The following is a 23,596-nucleotide window of genomic DNA, read 5'->3' as shown; positions in this document are numbered from 1 at the left end:
GCAACACATGATCTGTCTTTACATACCGGCGACTGGTTTGTTCCGCTGATATAATCATGTTACCTTGTTAGCTTTAACATGTGGTGACATTTCAGTGCCATTGTTTTAAAATACTCTGATTGGTGACTACAGTAAATCAGAACAAATGTAAGGTGATTAGAGGCTACTTGAAATGAATAAAACTAAGAATGTTAACAAAACCGATTGAGCCTTTAACTGTTGTACGTTAAAGAAAGCATCCATGTTTGTAGCTACACTTAAACACGTGTTGGCAGAGGCGCATGTAGTTTACTGTCCCCACGACCGTACGCTTCTCCATCACCTATCAAACACTAGGCCGACTGTGCTTAGGCAACCACACACAACATGCAAACCAGAAAAATATGCACATGCTTCTGGGGGATTTCAATAGTTTTGTACGTTTATTTATAATTTTTTTTAAGGGTGATTAGGTTTTCTTTCTAAAGCGTGTATGTACTGAATGAAAAAGACCAGCTAAAAATGTTATTGCTCGCCAGCTCCCTATAAGACTCAACAAAACCCTGACATTGTCAGCAGCATTAAGCACAAATATACACGATCCTGGCTAAAGTGTCTCGGGGATAGATAGCTGCACCTTAAGAATGTCAGAGCCCCCACCGTCCGCAGCGTTACATCAGCTAGCAGCTTGCGCGCCTCGTCGTGCCGCACCACGGACTCCCTCGTGCTCAGTGCCATTGTGTCCGACATACTGTAAGTGCACACACAAACATTGAAATATATATTTAAAAAAAAACACATTGAAAGATACTACAGCCAGAAAACTGCATATAAAGCAAACTTTACCGCGGTGTTGAAATTCCATTTCCACACATATACATCATCAATGGAGAATATCAGGGAGGCATACCCGAGAGTGGGTTCAGGTTTAAACCTTAACTCTGGCACTGCGGTGAAATTAACTTTATTCAGTTTTCCGGCTGCCGTATCTTTGAACAAAAGTGAACAACACCCATTTTTCAGATTTATATACGGTCGAATTTTTTATGAATATTTCAATGGTGGTGTGTGCACTTTATGACCAATAGCCCAGCTGTCTTTCTTACAGTCACTGGCAGTGAATGGAGATTTACAGTGCAATTATTAATAAACAAATAAATAAATGCGTATAAGAACACATAATATGAAAGTTACATGGTGTGCATTGTCTCCCAAAGTTTAATGCTTAAATTACACTTAACTGGACCTGTCTTTATTGTTTGCGCTTATACTTAGGCCTCTTAGTCGATAAACAGGCCAAAATTCCATCTTTTGTATTTCAAACGGACACAGCACAGTTATTAATAATTTGCGAGATCTCCCAAATGTTTATCTTTTTTTTTTTCCTCCCATGTCCCCTCCCGGGCTCCGTAATCTCCCACCCCCCCCTGTTGGAAAAATGTAAGCACTGCAGTCTACAATTCATAAACAGGAAGGCCTTTTTCCACCATACCTCATGATATTCACCCACTTCTGATGACCGTTAAGATGTGTTGCAATTATGTGTGTGTGTCTGCATGATGTGTCAAGTTTTCAGAAAAAGAAAATATTGTTTTCCAATTCAGTTTACACACCTCTGCTTTTGTCTGTTTCATGTTAAATGGATTATCATTATTATTGTGAAGACTGGGGAATTAAACCTGTAAAACAGCTATATATTTTCTCATTTATATTTGTTAATTACCCCAACACTACTAATGGTTTGCTTAAAAGCCAAATTGCATATTGGACCTGAAAATGGAGGCGCAGTGTATCTTATATTGCTACTAAAATATGCTAAAGTGTTTAATGCTGTGTTTGGCTACACTACAATATTTTGTTTCCCTTTTTTTTCCAGCATTTCAATTTCATGCCCACTGCAAAAAGATTTATAGCTCAGACTATTTGATATGTAATTAATTTTAACAAGATTGTGGTTTTTAAGTTGATTCGGGAATATGGTGCTGAAATATAATTTTTCGGTACTCATTGATAATTTTTTTGATTTGTGGAACTTTTAGGAAGGCAAAAGCTTAGTAGAGTTGCATTATCATTGTATAAGCCATGCTTTTATTCAATTCAATTCAGTTTATTTTCATATAGCGCTTTTCACAACAGTCATCCGAAGGCGCTTTATATGGGTGTGTTGTGATACATTACAACCTCATTAGAGAGAGTAATACAAAACAGGGAAAAGGAACGACAAAGAAATAAATTAAAGAAAGCCAGATGACAACGGAAGAGAGGAACCAAAAACTCCCAAGTAATGTAAAAAAAAACCTCATTGATAACACTGTTGCATGTTGTATATCACTATTCAAGTTAAGAAATCTTTCTTAAGAACACAAGTGCAGTTCCTCTTGTGATTTGAGCCAGCTGCCTGACCCCTGCAGTATTTATGCGCTACTTTACTGCAGAAACCTTATGCTATTTACAGCTGTGAATACTAGTTTTCACTGAAACTCCCTAATTAGATTACTAATTAGAGGACTGATTGGTTGACGAGTCCTCACACCTGGGTTTGAACAATTGACCAAAAGATTATCCCAAAAACCTGCGTACACACCGGCCCTTTGCGGATAAGATTGGTCACCCCTACCTTAGGAAAACAGAAAAGAACAGCAGGGGGTACTCAGGTACAATTTACTGGGATCTACAGTGGCAATCAAAATGAGAGAACTAGAGACATTTTTGTAATATACGAAAGTCACAGATTATCCAAATTCAAAGTTATTTTACCATGAGTAGAAGTATTTTAATCATATTTCATCAGTGAAAACTATGCCCATCACAAAACAAATGGTTTAAACAAGAAATTTGAAGAAGGCATGCGATCCAAACTAGAGAATTTTTCTTGTAGAAGAAGCCAACAAGTAAATTGCGTCAAGTTTTTTTGATGATTACAACTTCAAGAAATTAGTAGGAAGCATAGAGGCCATTGCTTTCAATTTCAGCACCAATTACCTTCCAGAGGTTCTTGATAGGGTTCAGATCAGGACTCTGGGCTGGCCAATTCATCACCTTGATGTTATCAGCTTCAAGGAATTGCTTCACCCATTTTGCAGTGTGGAAAGGGGCATCATCTCGTATAAGAATGACTGAGTAGGTGATGCTCCTAGGGAAGGAACCGCATGTTGCTGAAGGAGTTTCTGATACTCAATAGCATTCACCTTACCATGCCAGACTCCTGACTCAGAGAACATGCCCCACATCATGTCATTTAGCCCTCCCAACTTTTCTGACCTCTTTATCACTTTTGATGGAGACTTTCCTCAATTGACAAATAATGTTTCTCATCTGAACCAACTAAATTAAACTTGATTTCATCATTGAAATGAACTTTGGACCAGTTCTCCTCTGTCCACACAACATTATCCTCAGCAATGGGCTAGTCTAGCCTTTTCATTCTTCTTGCTGATGAGTGGCTTGGTCACCGCAGAGTGGGCTTCCAGTCCATATTGTCCCAGACAACAAGACCCTGTCAAGACAAGTTCTTGCCCTGCCCAGAACTAATTTGGCAAGCAATTGAACCGATCCTACACAAGAGTCTCCCTGTCATCCTGTTCATTCACGCGCTTGTCATATGTTTGACTCAAATTAGTTAGTTTTATTGTACAGCTTTGATATTTGAGAAATGAAGCTCTTGGAATAACTAACTTCTCTTCCAGTGCCTAAGAGGGCCATCCTGTCAGCCTTCATCTGAACAACCTGACGTCACAGGGTTTTAGGCAGCTTAGGTCCACCATCTTGCAAAATGCTTACTAATGTTGCCAAATACAGTAGATTGGGGTTGCCAGATATTTCACAATATTTCAGATTATATACAAAAACTGTCAAATATAACAAATCGTTCTCTAATTTTGATTGCATGCTTTCAAATATCTTGTTTAAACCATTTATTTTGTGATGTGCCATAGCTTTCACTGATGAAATATGATTCAAATACATCTCTTCTATTCTTTGAATTTGGATCAGCTGTGACTTTGTATATTATACAAAAACATCTCTTGTTCCCTAATTTTGATCGCCACTGCAGTACTTGGAAATAAACACAAATTAAGCTACTGTATTGCAGTCTTCATTCCAAAAGATATCAGAGGTCAAATAACACCATGTTTTATATGAGCTTAGTAGCTTCTGCATTGTTTCATAATGAATGAGTACTCAAATACTCACAGTAATACTTTGGATTGACACATATTAAGACTGATCTGTAATTGATATTCTTGCAAGGCTGGCAAAGTAAATAGATTCCTCAGTACAAATCAGTGCAGAACCTTTACTGATAGTTAAATGAATTCACACCGATGTTGTCACTTAAATTTATTCTATATTAACATGTGTTGCCTAAGTGCATTATCTAACTTACAACATTTACCCATTTATACTGCAGGGTGTTTTGCCTGAATAGTTCAAGGCATTTAACCATTTGATGCACAAGATCCACAAGAGCAGGTGTGACTGATAAAAAAAGGGTCAATTTCTTCTTTATCCACGAGACAGGCACAGGACCACACCTGGGCAAGTTTATAGATCAAAGACAGAATATTGCTCAAAGGCAGGTATTCACAGCAAATTTCTATATAAATTTTGAAGACAGACAGCTTGGAAATAAGACATAAATACAAACATTTCTCCATAGACTTTCTTGTCTGTAAAGCTGAATCAGATTCTCTCTGTCAAAATCTTGCATCTCTCCCTAGGTCTGTAAAATACTGTCTCCTTTCAGACATATATAATGATTGCTGAAATTGTAAAAGGAGAAAGGAAAGCTACTTTTCCCCAGCATCCTCAATGGAAAATGACACCTTCTGTAAGTTTCAGAACACTGTGCCTCTGACAGCCCAGACAAGGGCAGCACGCATAAGACTAAGGCTTTATATGCTGTGTATAGTGAACATGGACCTTATAAATCACCCCTATCATGCCCTCTGTTATGGCTGACTCTGGTGGCGATTAAGTGACCAGAATCTTGAGGGACTGTCATGCTCAGGGTATCAAGTTCAGCAATCTGCTCTCCAAGGCCATCTGGGAGTGTTTCAGCTGTGGGAGGGAGGTCTCCATCATGCATGGCCAGGCTGATGCCATGTCACGCTTGAAGGGCTCCAGTGTCACGTGGCTGTTTGCAATCAGATTTGACTGTGGATTTATAAATGCAGTAGAGACATTTGTAGAATGATTGCATACAGCTGGGCTTGAGTGAAAAGTGAAAAGAATACAAAAGCATATAAAATTTTTTGTATTGGTTTCACGTTGCCATTCAGTAGCTCACCAACATTCTCATCATCCTGTATTTCCTCAATAATATTTTATGGGCACAGTCTCCCTTCTCAGGAGAAACCCCTTGTCTTATTCAGTGGTGGGGGGGGGGGGGTCACAAAGCAGGATGGGGTGCCAACTCATCACAGGGCACACCCACACACTCTTTACATACACCTAAAGGCAATGGGGTAACTCCAATCAACCTCAGCATGTTTTTGGACTGGGATGAAACCCCACAATGGCATGAGAAGAACATGCAAACTCTATACACATAGAGCCATGGCAGAGACTCGAACCATGGTCCCTCTAGTAAGAGACAACAGCACTAACCACTCCACCACCATGCCACCCCTCCAGCTAACCTAAAGTACACAAATATGTAGTTAAGTACTATGGCAGGTTTTGAAACACATTTATATAAACATACACAATCATTTAGAATGGGCGGTACATATCATTGAGGAAAAACTGTCAAAAGCTTCTGAATATTGTCATTCTACTTTGTGTTTCATATGTGACCATATTTTCATTGGCAAGCTTGTGTTTGGTGCCCGTTCACAAACTAAGCCAATGTTTGAAAGGCATGTTTGAGAAAGACCCCTAAAGTGTCCTCCTCATTCCCCCGAGGTACAAATGAGCATTAGACCAGGGGTCTCCAACTCCGGTCCTGGAGAGCTACTATCCAGTAGGTTTTCTGTCCCACTTGGCTTCTGATGAGCCACACCTGCTCCTGGTATTTACCTGAGAACAGGTGTGGCTCATCAGAAGCCAGGTATGATAGAAAACCTACTGGACGGTAGATCTCCAGGACTGGAGTTGGAGACCCCTGCATTAGACTGACAAAAACGCAAGCAATTAAAATAAAACTATTTAGACACCAAAGAGCATATGCATTCCAGAGGCACATATATTTGGAGGTTTCTAATCTGCGTACTCAAACTCAAAAGCACAACATTTTATGAGTAATGATTAGGAAGCATGATTGCCTAAAATAGATATTTGTTTGTCTCTGGAATTAAACATGGTAGTTTGATAGTAAACAGTGTACATTTTGTTTTACAGTGTCTTTTTAAGCAGTGCGCAGCAAAGCTATTACGGCCTGTTTCTCTGGAGTTGTGTCAGCAAATTACAAATATGCACCATTAGATGTTTTGTATATTATTTACATAAAATGATAAGGACACCAGTCTGTGAGGGCTGCATTTTGCAAACGCTGGCACATCAGTTAACTTGGCACCTGCTGAGAACAACTGCGTCAAACTATCAAGGAGAGGTTCTTGGTCCCAAAGTAGTGCATCATAAACATGAAGTAGGGGGAAAATTACACTCTGTAAATGACTGATATATGACCAGAATGGTTTTGGAGCTATTTTTGCCTTCAGAGTATAGCTAGTTTGACCGGCTGTGAAGGCATTCTCCAAAAAATATGTCCACCAACATATTAATCATTTTTTCACTCCACCCTAAACTTCCTCAAGAATCAGTCATCCACTTTCACCCAAGCATTGTCTCTGCATTTTCCTGTGAGAGAGAAAACAAACACACCAGGAACAGTAAAGGATTAACCACTAAATATTGCCAGCAGGCCTCTTCTAGATATGTCATCGCTTCATGGAGTCTAAATTAGGGCAGTAAAACAAAAGGAGACAGATCTCAGACCACAATAATTTAAAGCAATACCCATTATTCCCTGCAAATTATCCAAAAAGATCAATCTTCTGCCACCATTCCCTTTTATTCCCTATTCTATTACCAGTGATTCAAAACACCCTGAAAAAGACCACGATGCTCATGCTTCACATCTATCTGTCTAGTTGTCCATGAATCTCTAGAACTGAACTACACAGGAAAGAGGTGACTGTTAGGATGTGGGGTCAATGAATTGAACAGCATGTTCCAGAATGAGGTGAGCTGGGGCCAAAGATGAACAAGAACCTGGGCTTGATGCTAAAAGACAAAAAAACACCCAAACAAACAGTCTGTAGAACCAAAACTAAAAACACAGACACCAGACAGCTCAGAAAGTGATCAAACCCAGAACTTAATTAAGTCCCAGATGACAAAGGTGTAACATTTTTATGATATATGATGTAATAATGTGACTTTTTCCTATAGAGGGAATGGTGAGAAAAAATAATGGAGAAAACAGGACCCTTGATAAGTGCAGATCCTGTTGAACTCCTCTAACTCCTCTAAAATAGAAAGAGATTTTGGATTCGTTACCTTTTGAACTACATAGGGTGATTGACATGAACTTCAGCACAAATTCATTAAATATTAACAAGTCATTCTATTGAGCAGAGAGATAGAAACTTCCAGAAGTAAAATCCTAAACAAATCAGACTGAACAGCATTTCTTGGATCTATACTGTACATGGTCTTTAGTTGCTCAGATCCCTCAGTCATTTTGACAGAAGGGGACTATCCTACAGTCTGCAATCGCGTTATTGTTAATGCACTGCATTACCCAGCAGTTAACACTGTAACATTACCTGCAAGGTGGCAAGTGAGTTAAAAAAAATTACAAAGTAATATAAGACTGATGATTTGTAGCATTTTTTTGTGTTTTGATGATACATGTATGTATTCAGTTGCCTGGTTGGGAATAAGCAAAAATACAAGCATTACACCGAAGAGAAATTCACATGCTGATGCTGTCAGACACCTGCCGACCTCCCATCGTGTGGCATGTGCCGGACTCACGCTCACATAACCATCGCGGGGCAGCAGTAGGGATTTTCCACTGCGTTATGCGGCAAGTAGCTGGGGCGGTCTCTGATCAAAGCAGTTGATTTGCCACAGCTGCACTGCACCATGGGAGTCTAACTAGAATTCAGAAGGTCTGCGAATCACATGATTTCCCATAACCTTGTAATGAATAACCAATTAGTGGACTGGTGGACGGAAGGATGTACTTTAACAAAATGCTAATGAGGGAAGAAGTTGAGGTGAAAATTAACATCTTGTTTTCTGAAAGGCTGTATGTATGTAGTTTCCATGCAAATGGGGGCCAAAGAAAATACAACTGAAAGGATTCAATGACAGCTATAAGGCTAACGTCATAGGTATATCATGCAGAGCACGTCTGGAATGGCGACAATCTGACTCCTGCATAAGTGGCATATGCTGGTTTTTCTCTTTATCATTAAACTTACAGCCGCTAAGAGCCGTCATTGTCAGGTGCGAAGCATTCCTCTGATCCGCCTGACGACAGCACAAAGCCAGCTGCCTCCTTATTAACAGTGATATCACATGGATCTTGGGTCAGACATCTGCAAGACGGCCACTCACTTTGATAACAGCCCAGCGTTTGATCATAGTCCAGGAGAGCAACTGGCGATCAGAACTAAGTGGAATAAAATAAGCAGCAATAAAAGATACTATGGAAAGTATTGGCCAGCACTGATAAAGAACAGGTACAATGATACCACTTAAGAAAAAGCAATAATTATATGTTAGTTAAAGCAATTGCCACAGCAACATGGAATATCACCACAAATTAGCATATATTAACATAAAGAATGAGATAAGAATGTCAAGACTGATAAAGCCTTAGCACTGATGACCAAAAGATTATTTGTAAATATTTATGCGCAATAATTGCGTCAGCCATTTTGAAATGTAACTTTCAGTGAATGAAAGGATCACAGCAATAGTCTCCAATGCATATAGATGCAGGTAGACCAGTAGGCACGCTGGTCTGTGTGCAGCTCAAGTGAATATACTAAACTGTTCCCAGAAAGGCTTATATCTGAATATCCCCATACAAGCTGTTTCTGTGCTGTGTCCAGTTAAGAAAGGTTCTCTTGGTTCCTCAAAAGCCTGAAATTATCAAAAGGATCTCCCCAGATGTGTGCTGCCTGAGCACAGTATTCCATGGTGTATCACAACAGACTGTATTAAGAAGGAAGTTTCTTTGTTTGAAAGTGGCCATCCAATAAGATGATACAGACTGAGAGCGCATTGTCTAAAGTGCTGTCACTCTCTCTTTAGAATGTCAGAACCATTATTAAGAGTAAAATCCCTGGACCCAAAACAAAGAGGACAGTCAGAAAGCAAATGAAATGTTTATGTTCATCTGCATATTTTTAGTCATCAGTTACAAAATGAAAAACATTTTTCTTCTAACTACTTATTCAGTACAAGGCAGTCCCGAGGATACGAACGAGTTCCGTTTCCTAAGTCTGTCCTTAAGTTAAATTTGTATACGTTGGAAAAACAATACAGTGCATAATGATTAATATTATACAGTAAAAGTAACTACATATGGTACTGTACCTTGAGCAGACGAACCACTGAAGCCGTGCAATGTTTTCAAGAGTGTCACAAAGTATTGTATGTGTATTATTATGAGCCATAGTGTTGAACCTGAATTTCTAATCAGGTTCAATCAGGTTTCCGTTTGTAAGTCCGAGTTGTCTGTAAGTTGGACGTTCTTAATTAACTTGGGGACTGTCTGTACAGGGCTGTAAGTGAGTCTAGACTATATTCCTGGAAGCATAGGGCACAAGTGCACCCTAAACAGGATGCTGATCCACAAGCCTGAAGAGACCCTGCCAGCCACTGTAGCACAACACACACAAAACAAAGATGTTATCGTGAGATACAAATTTCCGAAGATCACTATTATACCTTTGCGAAATGAAACTCCCATTTGGTATAAATAATGCAAGAAACCATAGCATTATTCAAATTCCACAGAATTACACGCATGTTATATCCGAACAATCTAACGATTCCCTTTTATGACACATAATAACTTTTGCTGAGGGGCTGGTTCCCAGAGGATATCCAGTCAATGAGAAGGTGATGTCTGGGCAACAGGGTCCTGAGCAAAAGGCACATCTTTAAAAAGACTGAAGAAAAATCGAACAGATCAGTTCAGTTGTTGGTACTGATGACACTTACCATTTCAGATATGCAGGCTGATAAAAATTCTTCACACATTCTACAGAGGATTTGCTGCCAACTGCTCATAGCTCAGGATGTGTGTGTCTTCCAATAGATCTTGCGGTTTAAATGTGGTTTGAGTTGTTTTTCTTACATTCTTCAGCTTTCGTTGGAAGATGCGTTACCTTTTATACGTTTATGTCAGTCAGCATGAATCTTGCATATGACAATTCTGTTAGTTTGCAAACTGAAACGTGTCCTAATGTTCAAGGGTGAGTGAGGAATAAAACAGCCAGCACTTGCAGTCACTGAGCATAATTAATGCAAGCAATGGACATGAAGTATATATAGTATCCCAGGAAGCACAGGGAATGAGTTAGTGGATGGCTGGATGCCATCACAAGGCACATACACATGTGCTGTAAGCCAGCAGTGGCCAATCTTACCCGCAAAGGGCCGGTGTGTGTGCAGGTTTGTGGGGTAACCTTTAGGTCAGCTGTTCAAACCCAGGCGTGAGGACTCTTCAGCTAATCAGTCCTCTAATTAGTAATATAATTAGGGAGTTACAGTGAAAACCTGCATACACTGGCCACTGCTGCTGAAAGCAATTTCACTTATGGCTTTGTGCTGCGAGGAAATTTCAAGCACCGAGAGAAAACAACAGAAACAGACTGAGAACAGGCAAACTGTACATTCATAGAACCAGGGGTGGAAAGCAAACCCAACATCTCAGAGGACTAAAGGCCACATGCTACCTGCTCACTGTCCTGCCCAACACAAAGAAAAACAGCACAAAGACTTCAGTCTTGCAAAGAAACTTTTATCTTGATTTCAAGTATTCAAAACTGTTAAATAAGTACAAGGTGTTCTCATGATTTAATGGACATCTGTATCATCCCCTTTAAAAACTCTGATTATTGTATCCCGCTACTCTTGTACACATAATACTTGTGAATGTCTGCAAAATGGTCACAGCCATTCACTCTTAGCCAATTGGAAATTCAACCAGCATATGTTAACTTAAAAAATATATATACACAGACATTACACCTGGGACAGTACACAGTGTACAATGGGCTCATTCGAAAGGGGAGGGGGGGTGAGATTTAGCCATGGTCACATCTGCAATGGGGCTGCTGGTGAAGGGAGCAGTACATACACAAAATGGTTAAAGTTCATATTAACCAGGTCAGCAGCAAACATGAACACTGCCAACATCAAAATAATGTACAGATGGACATTTTGAAATAGAATTTGAAAATATCAATCCCATATTCCACTTCTGGCTCAAAGTGAGGCTTATAACTACTCACATATGTAAGTGTTAATTCATTTTAAAATGTTGGGCTAATGTCAAATGAAACATGAAATGGAATGGGCTCATTTCTGACTATTTGTACTCTAGCTCGGGTGCTACATAAACCCACAGTACCTATGCATGGACCTGGCTGGAATGCATTACACTTCAGTGGAATATAGTGTGTCACATTTTTATGGTTTAAATTTAAACAGAGAAAAAAGAAAACAGCAAAGCACATCGAGAATGGAACAATGCACATATGAAGCCAATAACTTTCTAGTCAACTGATAATCTGGCAGCAAGTCTAGCATGACTGCTTAACACTTTTTTTTTTATTCCAGCAGCAAACATTTCAAAAGAAAAATAAAATAAAGGAGAGCTTCTTTACAATGAGGCCAAACCCAACTGGCACATCAGTCCCAGGACTCAAAAACAGAAAGTGAATAGATGGGGTTGTTATAACAACACATGACTGCAGACCCCCAGGTAGTCTGCACCTTTTTTCCAAAAGACCGCCCGGGCCAGCACCACCATTCTAAGCACCATGAACCCCACTGGTTAGGGAACTACAGCAGTTGAGACATGTCTGACACAACTCAATGAGTTTTATTTAATAAAAATTTAAAATAATTTAACCCAGTTGTTCTGTACATGACTTCTTTTTTCCCCCTATACATTTCACAAGGCAAAGTATTATATGCATATATACACACACACACACACACGTATATACATACTGCTTTTTATGAACCCTCAAAAGTAATCGTCTAGTATGAAAACAATTTGGATACATAATATACTACCACTGCTTCCCAATAAACTTGTAATTGACTGTGTGTGCGCACGTGTGATTAAATCTTTTACTACAAACCCAAGCTGTCAACAGAATTCAAAATTGCACATTGTGGTTAATAAAAAGTACAATAAAAATCTGCACATTTCAGACCTGTAAGATCATATACACTGTACATTTTCTTGAATATTTATATACACAATGAATACATTGCCTTACCTAATTTTTACAGAATGACGATTTTATTTTTGTTTATGGGTTTTTTATTTTCATCAGCTTATTCATTTATTTTTTTAAACATCAACACAGAGCTGATTGCAAATGAACATTAAAGTCAAGACATGACTTTCAGAGCTTATGCATTGAGCCTCAGAGACTGATCCTCTCTTCTCCTTGAGGAGATGTCAATGTCTATGGAATCTTTCCCTACGATGAGTCGAAGACGTTTGGCCGGTGGAAGTGGAATGAAGTCATCCTCAAACTCTTCATCATAGTAGTCATCTTCCTCCTCCTCCTCCTCCTCCTCCTCGGACGATGAGGACTCTGCGTTCTGATTTGGGTGACCCCCACCCATGCACTGAAGACCCTCCCCTAAAACCCCAGTGACAACCCCGTCGGATGACAGCTCACCCGGATGAGCCTGTGTAATGGCCCGGCTGTCCTCCTCACGCTTCAGCTGTATCTTCAGCTTGGTGGAGTTGTGGCCCCCTGAGCTAAAGCCATTATTCAGCTTGGCCACGTAGGAGCTACTCTTGTCCTTGTCATGGTCCTTGCTGAACTTGATGCTGATTTTGGAGGAGTTGACCATGTCCACCTCGCTCGGCTCATTGGTCTTGCTACTGCTGCTATCCCTCCGCCGACGGAGCGTGAGCTTGGGGATGCCCGAGTTGTTCTCCAGGATCAGCTGTGCATCGTAGCGAGTGATCTGACGCTTCTTCTTGCCTTTACCAAAGGCTCGGCAGCTGTCCTTGGATTTGTCACTGCCAAGAAACTTTCCACCATTGGTCATCCTGTTGTAATCCCGAGGTTTCTCTGGGAGGCCAAGGAGCACCTTTCCACAGTCAGTCCTATCAGCATTGCACAGGTCCTCCTGAAAGCCTTCTCCATAACCTTCCCTTTCCTCTACCTTTATTGTCCTGTCTGGCTTGACCTGTAATCGTTTCCGCCGTGGGCAGTTGCCCTTCCTGGGGCAGTTGGTCTCCAGGTTGGGCTTGTTCAGCACGAGCCCATCTGTCACGCATTCTTCCACAGGCTCTGTTTTAATGACCACCCCTCCCGGAATAGGCATGAGGCCTTCCAGCGGATTTGGTTCAAGCTTAATGCTGGCAGGCCCCTGAGTTCTGGTTGACCTTCGAGTTCTATAAGTGCATGATAAGCTTCCATCACACAAAGAAGCACCCTTTAGAGAGTCATGATTGTTTTCCTTTGCCGCATGGCGTGTCAAGCAACCCCTGGAGCCCTCTACCTTAGCAGGTCCTGCTATGTCTCTCTCTTTCTTTACCGGGACATTCTTGCAAAGGACCACCTTGGGCTCTTTGAGACCCAGGGATCCAGAATCAATTTTAACAGAGGCTTTCTGCTCTGCTCCCCTGCATCGACTCCTCAACTTGACTTTAGCTGGCAAAGGCTTTGCGGGTTTCGATTTTAGTTTCTTTGGTACCCTGGAGTTATTCATATGACTTTGTTTAGAAGGTGAGGTAGAGGTAGGAGTTCTTGACAAAGACTGCCTGGTTAATGTCCGGGTTTTGGTGAACTTTTTCACACTGGTGGACGTCCTTTTCTTTGCAGCTAAACCACAAACAAAAAATGTTATTTTGATAAAATTCAGACTAGATTAATGTTGACAATGAACTGCTCCTCAATGTGTACATCACATATACTCTTACGTGGTGAATTGGAACCCACCGCAATACTCCAAAACCATGTATATTCAAGACAGTCATATAAAACTACCTATTTACTTTGCACATACACCTATTCCCAAATTTTTGAATACTTTAAATAAATTGTTGAGTGCTATAGTACACTACACAAACAGCGAGCGCTATAGTACACTACACAAACAGCGAGCGCTATAGTACACTACACAAACAGCGAGTGCAGCTCCGCCACCAGCCAGTGCTGGACAACAACTTAGCTAGGATGTGGGTCAGTGGATGCTTGAACATACAGCATGCCGACATGCACACTGTGCTCAATCCACACTTACGCACTTTCAGCATCAATTTGAAATTGTCCATTTTGGTTAGTTTTAATCTTTAATCTTTTTTTAATGTATTTTCGAACAGAGATCATTCAAAGTCGCAATATGAAAAGCCGCCTGACTATTTATTTAAATCATTTTGCTCTATAAAGGAGTAATAACTTCTAAAAGTATTGGTTGTAATTGTATTTTCAGAGAGAGACATGGAAAAAAAACCTGCCTATTTAGAAAGCTTTAAGGCCTAATCTATGTTCTAAAGTGAAATGCTGCACATAAACAACCAGAGCATAGATAGATTGAAGACGACATTCTCTTAATGGCCGATTTAATTTCACTTTCTTCGAGGAGATATTTACATTTTCCCCAAAAGCAAATGAAAGCAGACCCTGACCTAACAGAGGAGCCCTTACATGAATGTGCGCTTGGCTTTTCCTGAGAATCTGCATCTGTATGGGAGCCCACAGACTGACTGTCCGAGTTCTTGTTAACCTCTCCCAGCTTCTTCAGCCTGTTGAGCCGCTTGTCTGTCTCCCTCAGTCCATATTTGCTGTTGATTACAGGAGCTACCACAGGTAGGCCAGCATTGGATTTAAAAGCACCAGTGCCTCTTCTGGAAAAAGAGAAGATTCAAGATTAACTGAAAATTGCACAAAAATTCGATGTCAGTATTACTTTTAAAAATGGTTAGGAAACTCAGTTTCAGGACAAACCTTTCACAAGTGTAGCATTCACAGAATTCATTGTTTTCTCCAAAAAAACCATCACCATAGTAACAGGAGATTTCTTCCCCTGGTTCAATGTCTCTAAGAACCTTGACACAAGCAGTATCCCGACCAGTAGATACAAACTGGGGAAAAAAAAAATAAAATAAATAAAATGTATAGGCCAGTAAATTCATTTCCACAAGTATTCTAGATATTTTAAAGCTCAGCTACCTCCCTCCCCCAAACTCATGAATAGCACTGTGCTTATTTCTCACATACTATTGAAATATAATGACAATTAATCTAAAATAACTTAAATTAATTTTTATTTATCATTTCAATCACTGATATCCACAACAACTACCACAACACCCTGCAAGCCTTGGGCTGAAATTTCCCTTCCCCATTTCAATCTTCAGTCGCTCACCTTGCAGTTTGGCCGACAATCTGAAAAGACAAAACAAACATTTGCCCATCATCAATGGCCAACATAGAAAATGCAGCTGACAGTAACATAGATGTGTGGAACTGGAGAATGCCAGTGAACCAGTGAAAAGGCAAAGAGACACCCCCCCCCCCCGCCAGAATGTTTTCATTCTAACTCACACGGCTTTCAAGCTGCCTCATTCAGTATTAGCCTATTAAAACCACATAAGCCTGATTAAGATAAGGTTGGAATTAAAACATTCTGGGGGGGTGGGTGCACCAGGAACAGGGTTGAGATCCCCCGTTTTAGACACAGAAGCTAAATGCTATACCATGGTTGATGAAGGCAGCAGGTCCCAGCCAGAGCTGGGCACAGTTCTTGCGGGTGGAGTACATGACACTGAAGTCATTCTCCCCATGCCGCAACAGCAGGTTTTCCTCGCTCTCCGACAGCTCGGCGATGCAGCCCACCAGGTACTCGATCTTATCGTTCCTCTTCCTGCAACACAAACCGGGGAGATCAGCTCAAGTAACAGCAAGTAAGAAAGTGCTTCTCAAACTGGTTCCTGGGAACCCCCAGGCAGTCCATGCTGAGCTGGGAGGGAGCAAAAATGTGGACTGTTCAGGGGTCCCCGAGGAACAGGGAGAAAAACACTGAGCATGTATACAGAAGGTGAATGTACAGTAGATATTTGACAGTTATGGCAGAGCAGTCTTTAAAAACACAAAGATGTAACATGCTTTGGGCAGCTTACCACTCTTTTGTAGCGACGATTTTAGCTCCATTTTGCTCAGATGAATAGCGATTACAAGGAAGAATCTCAAATCCACTATTAGCAGCAAACATCCGTAAATAAACAAACACCTATTAAAAAAAATCAGAATAAATTAGTTTTGCACTTTCAGTCCATAAAAAATTTTGTTCTACAGATATTCTGATGGATTCTTCAGGTATGCATTACATGCTCTTTGAAGAGTTTCTCCTGGGCCTTGTTCTTGTGCAGAAAGTAGTGTCTGGCCCAGTCCCCTGCGATCAAAGCATTGAAAGCCTTCTCTAGGTCATCGTGCTTCTTATAACCCTCAATCACTTCCTTCAACTCCTCTTGTCTTCCCTTGATGGGTCGAAACCTGTCAAGATGCCAGAATAATCATACTAACTGTATATACACTTTACACACGTTAAACGTGGATGTTCACCATTTTACTTAATATTCCACACTGCGCAATATGTATCTAAATTTTAGATTAATGAAGTTGAACTGGCATGGCCATCTTGGGAGCTTATCAAAACAGAAGGGGACCAATACAAAGTCTGAGCACAAACCTGGTGTTCATCTTGTGAGTCTGAAAACCCAAATAGGGGTCAAGAATCAGGCTGGTAGTGAGGTCATCATTCTCACAAAGCTCTTTGGCGGTCATACCCGAGGAGGGGACATAGCGCCTCTCTGCCTCCAGGGGAGCCGCGCTGAATCCTGCAGAAGAGAACCACTGTAAGCCTGGTGATGGGCACAAATCATCTTGCACATAGACTTGGAGCAGGTTACTTCTGCATTGAAGGTTACATTGCATGGAGCAGATGTTTTTCATAACGAAGAGAAACTGTAGATATTACACACCCATTAGGCTAGGTCTTCAGTTTATGAGGTGGCTAATTTTCCAGAGGCTAATGTGGGTTAAATCTCTGAAAACTGAGAACCATATAGCCATAAATCCACACAAGATTCCGACTTAAGATGACACACGGGGGGGGGGGGGGGGTTTACGGCAGAGCACTCACTCCGGCTACATCTCCTGCTGCTGGGGGAACGCTTGTTGTGGCGCAGATGGGCCCGCTGGGAGTGCTGAGGACGGGATTGGCTCAAGGGCTGTTCACTGGGGAACCTGCTGCCATTTCGCCTGCCATTTAATACCATGTTCTTGGATTCTCCCATCCACTTCATACCAACAAACCACCTGGTCCAGTTGCATTTAGTCTCTGTGCTTAAGGTGACCTGCAATGTGTGGATAGGCAAATTCAAGTGTGTTTCCTGTAGAAAAAGAATAGCACCACATCAGAGAAGTCTCCTCATAACAGCTTTTTACCATGCAGAATACAGTGAGCATATAAACATACACAAAACGATGCACAAATACTGTCTGTCCCTTTGAAAGCCATAGCGTGATGTGTACCTCCCCAGAAATTTAAGTACACGTCGCGGCAACAGAGACCATGAGCACTGAGATTGGTCATCTTGGTAGCGCTCGTTTATTTACAAGATCAAAGAAAGCTTACGGCCCGATGTGATCGAACCTGAAGCGTTAGTCACATCTAACCTTAAATGACTAAACTTACTTAATGTTAGATAAAAAATAACACTTCAGTTTCATTTTCTCTCGCTTCTCCGTAATTAGCGCTAAAGTTTGTCGCGGTCTTTCTCTGCCGCGGCTCTTGAGTTTTAACGCAATTTTGTAATTAATACCGGCATTGTGTATCGGGCCTTGGTATCCTACAAAAGTACTAGTATATGAGCGCAGTATCGGCCCGATACACAATGCCGGTATCGGTGTATCCCTTCTATTTCCCATTAAATAAAACTATACTCATTCGGTTAAGACTGCTCTATTATTTATTGTATTTTTTAGAGCTGACAACTCCATGACTAGAAACCTACAAGAGCCATTATCCTGAAATATCCTACCTGCTGCTCAAGCAGCCATGTAGTTTCATCAACATAAGCATAAAAAAGCGAGGCATTGTTTTTCTTGTAACAAAATCATATGTACAATAACTAGTCCCTGTTACTCATTACTACATTTATTATTGCTAACAGCTATTAAGAAGTCAAAGTGCCGTACTTGTAGTGCAATTCCTTTCAAATGTCTTGCGAAATGCTTTTATTGTTGTTTGCTACCGACTGCGTGTGACTGCTTAGGCTTGGACTTGAACTTCTCAAACGCGCCATCAGTAAATTGATATATAGCCCCCCGTAGCGGCCACAATTCAACCAAGAAAAAAAAAAACAATAAGCATGAATAAGTACGAAGACCAGTTTCTAGTCAATCGGGTGAATCCATATTCTCGTATTAATATGAGCAGGACTCGTGTATATCGGATTTATATTCTTAAAACGAGTCGATGCATTTCGTGTGTCCTGACGCAGACTCTGTCAAATAACACCACAATGGAGAGATATGTTGCAGTTATTAAAGGGGTTTTTTTTTAATCCGACTAGGTTTAATTAAGGTTGTCGTGAAGCAAGATGCACCGAACTATGACAAATATCGCTTCACCACAACCGGGAATGAGACATCCTGACACACGTATATCTGCAGCTTAAAACCCCAACCAAGGTTACGTAACGAGGATACAATGCAAATAACCAATAACGAAACTTCGAATCCTAGTCTAACGACAACCATCACAAAAACCTTTATTTATTCACAGGTGATCGTTTGACCATTGCAATTACACTCGGACAGCGACCGCTCATATAGGCATTATAATGCTCAGAAATACACGCAGCGCCGCCACTCGCTGGTCGCCGACGCCGGCGCGATACTGCCCCCAAGCGGCTGCTGCAGTCTCCTTTCCCGTTGAACGACCACACTTCATGAACTGTAACAAATGATGGCAGTGATCTAAACACAAATCGCTCAAGCCAAAATTAACGGCTGCCCCCGACGACGGATTTCACCAGGGCTATACCCCATAAACATTACCTCTATATCTATGTTCCGCCTTACTAAAATCGCGTATAACGTCAACATGAATCCCCAATGAATCCTCCAAACCGTCCAGTTAGCATGCAGCTAGCCAACTCGCTACACCTGTCTGTATAACGTTGGTGAAAAATACGAAAATTAAGTCAACGCCTCGTTATTGATCAACACAGCAGGTCAACTCGCTAATCAACACGGATTACGTAACGCTTGTATTACTACATATTTTAAAGTGCCAGAAATAAATATACAAAACTTAAGACGTGTTTCAAATGCATTTAAGTCTGGGCCCTTTTAAATAGACAACTCATCTCTAGCTATGACTATCTCCTCCATCAAGCATACCACCCAGCCAACATTTTCACCCGGACAAAAGTGTCATAAAAGCTTACAATCGATCCGGAGACAGACGTAAATGAAAAGCACCCACCTTAACCTTTCACTTGGGTTAGACTTGCCCGTTGCTACGAGCCGGACACGCCGTGAAATTCCTTCGGTAAAATATCAGAGGAAACAAAAATTTCCAGAAATTAGCATTAAAATTCAAGATGGCGGCGAGCACAGGAAGGATAGAAGGGACCGTAGCACCGCCGCCGACAAGAAATAGACCCACTGTACGCTCGGACCAACGACCACATATGAAATACAAGCTCGGTTTCAAAAGCAGCATGTATTAGGACAAAAATTTCAGAAAATACACCGTTAGTCAGCCTCATGCGGTGCGTCGAGGCGCAAGATCCAGTGCTTATTTCATACCCTTCTCGGAGGCACACAGAAGTAGTGCCGCGAAACAAGCCACTTTTCCCTTTAAACCTCATCCCACATAAGACGCGGAGAGAGTCCGCAGCCACTCTGGAAATGCTGAAGTGCTAATAACCGGGCGAGAGAAACATCCCGGGCGCAAAGAACAGTACCTCTTTACTTCGCCGACTTTTCGCTCGATCTTTGAATTTCCTGCTGGAATACTAGCTTGTTTGCTCCAGAGTTACGTCTTTTTATTGCGGAGATGGCAATCTCTGTTTTTGTTTGGAGTCATATGTGGCTAAGCAAACAAAAGGACACCAGCATCCCCTCTAATCCCTCCCATGCCATTACAACATTATACATATATTTGTTACATTTAACCTTTTCAATAATTTTAATTAAGCCGGTGATGAACAATAAGTACATTTATTTCATTATATATCTGTACTGTTATAAAACAGTGGGGTCAAACCTCTTGGTCCAAAGACAGGAAGAGAATGGATTTTATTTATTTTCAGAGTGTTACTCATATCTGTGTGTTGATCATTAACAAAACCCCATGTCATGCAATTAAAGTAGCTGTTGCCAAAAAAAAAAAAAAATAGCCAGCTGACAAGATTGATAGATTGTATTAAGCAATACATTATATTGCCAAAAGTATTAGGACACCTGCCCTTTACACACACATGAACTTTACTGACATCACATTCTTAATGCATAGGCTTTAATATGGAGTTGGCCCACCCTTTGCAGCTATAACAGCTTCAGCTCTTCTGGGAAGGCTGTCCACAAGGTTTAGGAGTGTGTTTATGGGAATTTTTGACAATTCTTCCAGGAGAGCATTTGTGAGGTCAGGCACTAATGTTGGACGAGAAGGCCTGGCCAGTCAAGTTCCTCCACAGCAGACTCACTCATCCATGTCCTTATGGACCTTGCTTTGTGCACTGGTGCGCAGTCATGTTGGAACAGGAAGGGGCCATCCCCAAACTGTTCCCACAAAGTTGGGAGCATGAAATTGTCCAAAATGGCTTTGAATACTGCAGCATTAAGAGTTCCTTTCACTGGAACTAAGGGACCAAGCCCATCCATCTATCCATCCATCCATCCATCCATCCATCATTCACCGCTTATCCGAGGTCGGATCACAGGGGCAGCAGTCTAAGCCCAACCCCTGAAAAACAACCCCCCACCATAATCCCCCCTCCACCAAACTTTACACTTGGCACAATGCAGTCAGGCAAGTACCGTTCGCCTGACAATTGCCAAACCCAGACTCATCCATCAGATTGCCAGACAGAGAAGCATGATTCGTCACTCCAGAGAACAGAACACATCTCTACTGCTCGAGTCGTGGCGGTTGTGCTTTTCATTGCACTTGGTGATGTAAGGCTTGGATACAGCTGCTTGGTCATGGAAACCCTTCCCATGAAGTTCTCTATGCACTGTTCTTGAGCTAATCTGAAGGCCACATGAAGTTTGGAGGTCTGTAGCTATTGACTCTGCAGACAGTTGGCGACTTCTGCACACTGTGCACCTCAGCATGCGTTGTCCCCGCTCTGTGATTTTACGTGGCCTACCACTTTATGGCTGAGTTGCTGTTGTTCCCAATTGCTTCCAGTTTGTTATAATACCACTAATAGCTGACCGTGGAATATTTAGTAGTGAGGAAATTTCACGAATGGACTTATTGCACAGGTAGCATCCTATCATGGTACCACACTTGAATTCACTGAACTCCTGAGATCAACCGATTCTTTCACAAACATTTGTAGAAGCAGTCTGCATGCCTAGGTGCTTGATTTTATACACCTGTGGCTATGGAAGTGATTGGAACACATGAATTCAATGATTTGGAGGGGTGTCCCAATACTTTTAGCAATATAGTGTATATCTTCAACATACGATCACAACCTGTTAGTATGGACGTGGGTACTCTCATGCCTGTTAAAGCATTTTTTATATAGATACCTTGCCTAAATTGAGTTTCGGTGATGTGCTGATATGAGAGAAGTTTTCTGACTGATAAGCTAATGCATATTTGGGTGTATTGACAACCCCACTCTCCTTTATACCCTGAGCAAAGACGCCAAATATCAAGACTCCATGGGTACTGCCTGAAGATTCTGTATTTCGCATTTCCCTAGTTTTATGTACATTTTTGTTATGCTGTAAAACTCTAATGTGCACATTTGTATGTTAACATAAGCTCTTAATATACTTATTAATATTTCACACATACACGGGCGGAAAATTTGATCAATAATAAAGAGAAGAAATAGCAGTTCGCCATATCACAAAATGTATTTGTGAGTTAAGCAGACTGCTTTATCACAGTTCACATCAGTACAGATGTATTGGTGAAGTTGAGAAAGATGTATGGATGGTAGATGGTTTTGAACAAACATGTATTTCTTAGTAAAGATTCCCTAAAACAACTGAAAAGACAACAGAAAAGAGGTAAATATCCAAGTCCACGGAGAAAAAGATGCACTCGAAATTATTAAATGCAGAGATTATTTCTTTGTGGGGACTCTCCATTAATTTCTATGGGGAAAACTAATCTCAACATGATGACCTTAACCTCTACCCAGCCCTAACTTTAACCATAAGTAACCAAACAAAATATGAGCCATTTATGATTTCTGTTTGCTTTCACAGATCGTTGTGGGGACCTGAAAAATGGTACCCACAACATTAAAACAACAGGTTTTTATGACATTGTGAGGGACATTCGGTCCCCTCAATGTAATATAAACATAATCTACACACACACGCACACACTTACACCCCTTTGTATGTGTTAATTTGTTAATTCCATGCTGTACTCTCAGTCAGCCTTAATCAGTTTCTCAGTTCTGTGTACTGTTACCAGTTACATTAGTGAGTGTGGTATAAATCTGGCACTCACTGTTTTAGGGTTGTTCATCTTTACGACTTTCTTTTAGGCCCTTTCTCACTTTCTTGTCATTATGCTTTTGTAATCATACTGTCTTCATTTGACCCATCCATCAATAAAACCTCCAGCTACAAACCATATACTGTATATATTTTGTTTATACATTAAGTAGAAGGTTGAGAAATGGAACATGTTTAGAAAAACTATATGCAAGTGTGTGTTCCAATGTGTTATGATATATTTGAAAAGACTTTCAGAAGGGGCATGTGTTATAGATTTACAATGAAGGGATTGCTTGGACATAGCTATGTTGTTCATGAGCCCAAAACTGCTTTTAATTAAGCCCTAATCTTTATATTGTGCCGTACGAGGTTCGCACAGATGCTTCAGGTCTGAGAATCAGCAAGGCATATCGAATCACCTTTCTGTATACAGAAATCCAAACAAGCTGTAGCATGTACAAATGACTTACTGTGACATCTGGACTGAAAAGAAGGTATGTCAACAATGGCACGATAAATGATATATATGACTTAAAACCTCTTAAAATGAGGAATTTAATGACACAATAAATACAGTGTCATTGACCTGTGTTGACATAGGTGGGTCCAAGCTGATGCTTAGGTTTGAAGGAAACTGATGAAACCGTTGGCTGTGGATAGCAGGCCTGAGCTTGGGATAT

At 40.9% G+C, this 23,596-nt stretch overlaps 1 protein-coding gene across 6 annotated transcripts; it reads right to left on the bottom strand.

The window, feature by feature from the left end:
• Nucleotides 1–10,948: 10,948 nt before the first annotated feature.
• On the bottom strand, nucleotides 10,949–20,310 carry LOC111841219 (histone-lysine N-methyltransferase KMT5B-like). 6 transcript variants are annotated; one of them, XM_023806832.2, is made up of 11 exons: nucleotides 20,189–20,310; nucleotides 19,705–19,765; nucleotides 17,353–17,602; nucleotides 16,900–17,047; nucleotides 16,538–16,703; nucleotides 16,331–16,440; nucleotides 15,908–16,074; nucleotides 15,577–15,596; nucleotides 15,156–15,292; nucleotides 14,856–15,055; nucleotides 10,949–14,030 (listed from the first exon to the last, which is right to left on the bottom strand). In XM_023806832.2, the coding sequence occupies exons 3-11, from the start codon at nucleotides 17,513–17,515 to the stop codon at nucleotides 12,598–12,600; spliced, it is 2,544 nt and encodes an 847-aa protein (XP_023662600.1). In that variant the 5' UTR covers nucleotides 17,516–17,602; nucleotides 19,705–19,765; nucleotides 20,189–20,310; the 3' UTR covers nucleotides 10,949–12,597. The 6 variants fall into 6 exon arrangements, with proteins under 6 accessions (XP_023662600.1, XP_072574163.1, XP_023662594.1 ...); XM_072718062.1 differs by lacking the exon at nucleotides 20,189–20,310 and adding an exon at nucleotides 19,975–20,089; XM_023806826.2 differs by lacking the exon at nucleotides 20,189–20,310 and having other exon boundaries at nucleotides 19,705–19,937.
• Nucleotides 20,311–23,596: the final 3,286 nt, after the last annotated feature.

This window comes from Paramormyrops kingsleyae, chromosome 11 (genome assembly GCF_048594095.1).
Source record: "Paramormyrops kingsleyae isolate MSU_618 chromosome 11, PKINGS_0.4, whole genome shotgun sequence".
In the NCBI taxonomy this organism is placed as follows: Eukaryota; Metazoa; Chordata; class Actinopteri; order Osteoglossiformes; family Mormyridae; genus Paramormyrops; species Paramormyrops kingsleyae.
The sequence above is the reverse complement of the archived record's forward strand: the minus strand, read 5'-3'. Positions and strand labels throughout refer to the sequence as shown.

What these genes read in the sequence shown, in the direction of transcription:
- LOC111841219 (XM_023806819.2), bottom strand. Translation starts at nt 19,322, where the DNA reads ATGTTGACGTTATACGCGATTTTAGTAAGGCGGAACATAGATATAGAG. An exon ending in TGCTGCCTTCATCAACCATG is followed by an intron (nt 15,597 to 15,907) that starts GTATAGCATTTA and finishes TTGTCTTTTCAG; the next exon opens with ATTGTCGGCCAAACTGCAAG. An exon ending in GAATGCTACACTTGTGAAAG is followed by an intron (nt 15,056 to 15,155) that starts GTTTGTCCTGAA and finishes CTCTTTTTCCAG; the next exon opens with AAGAGGCACTGGTGCTTTTA.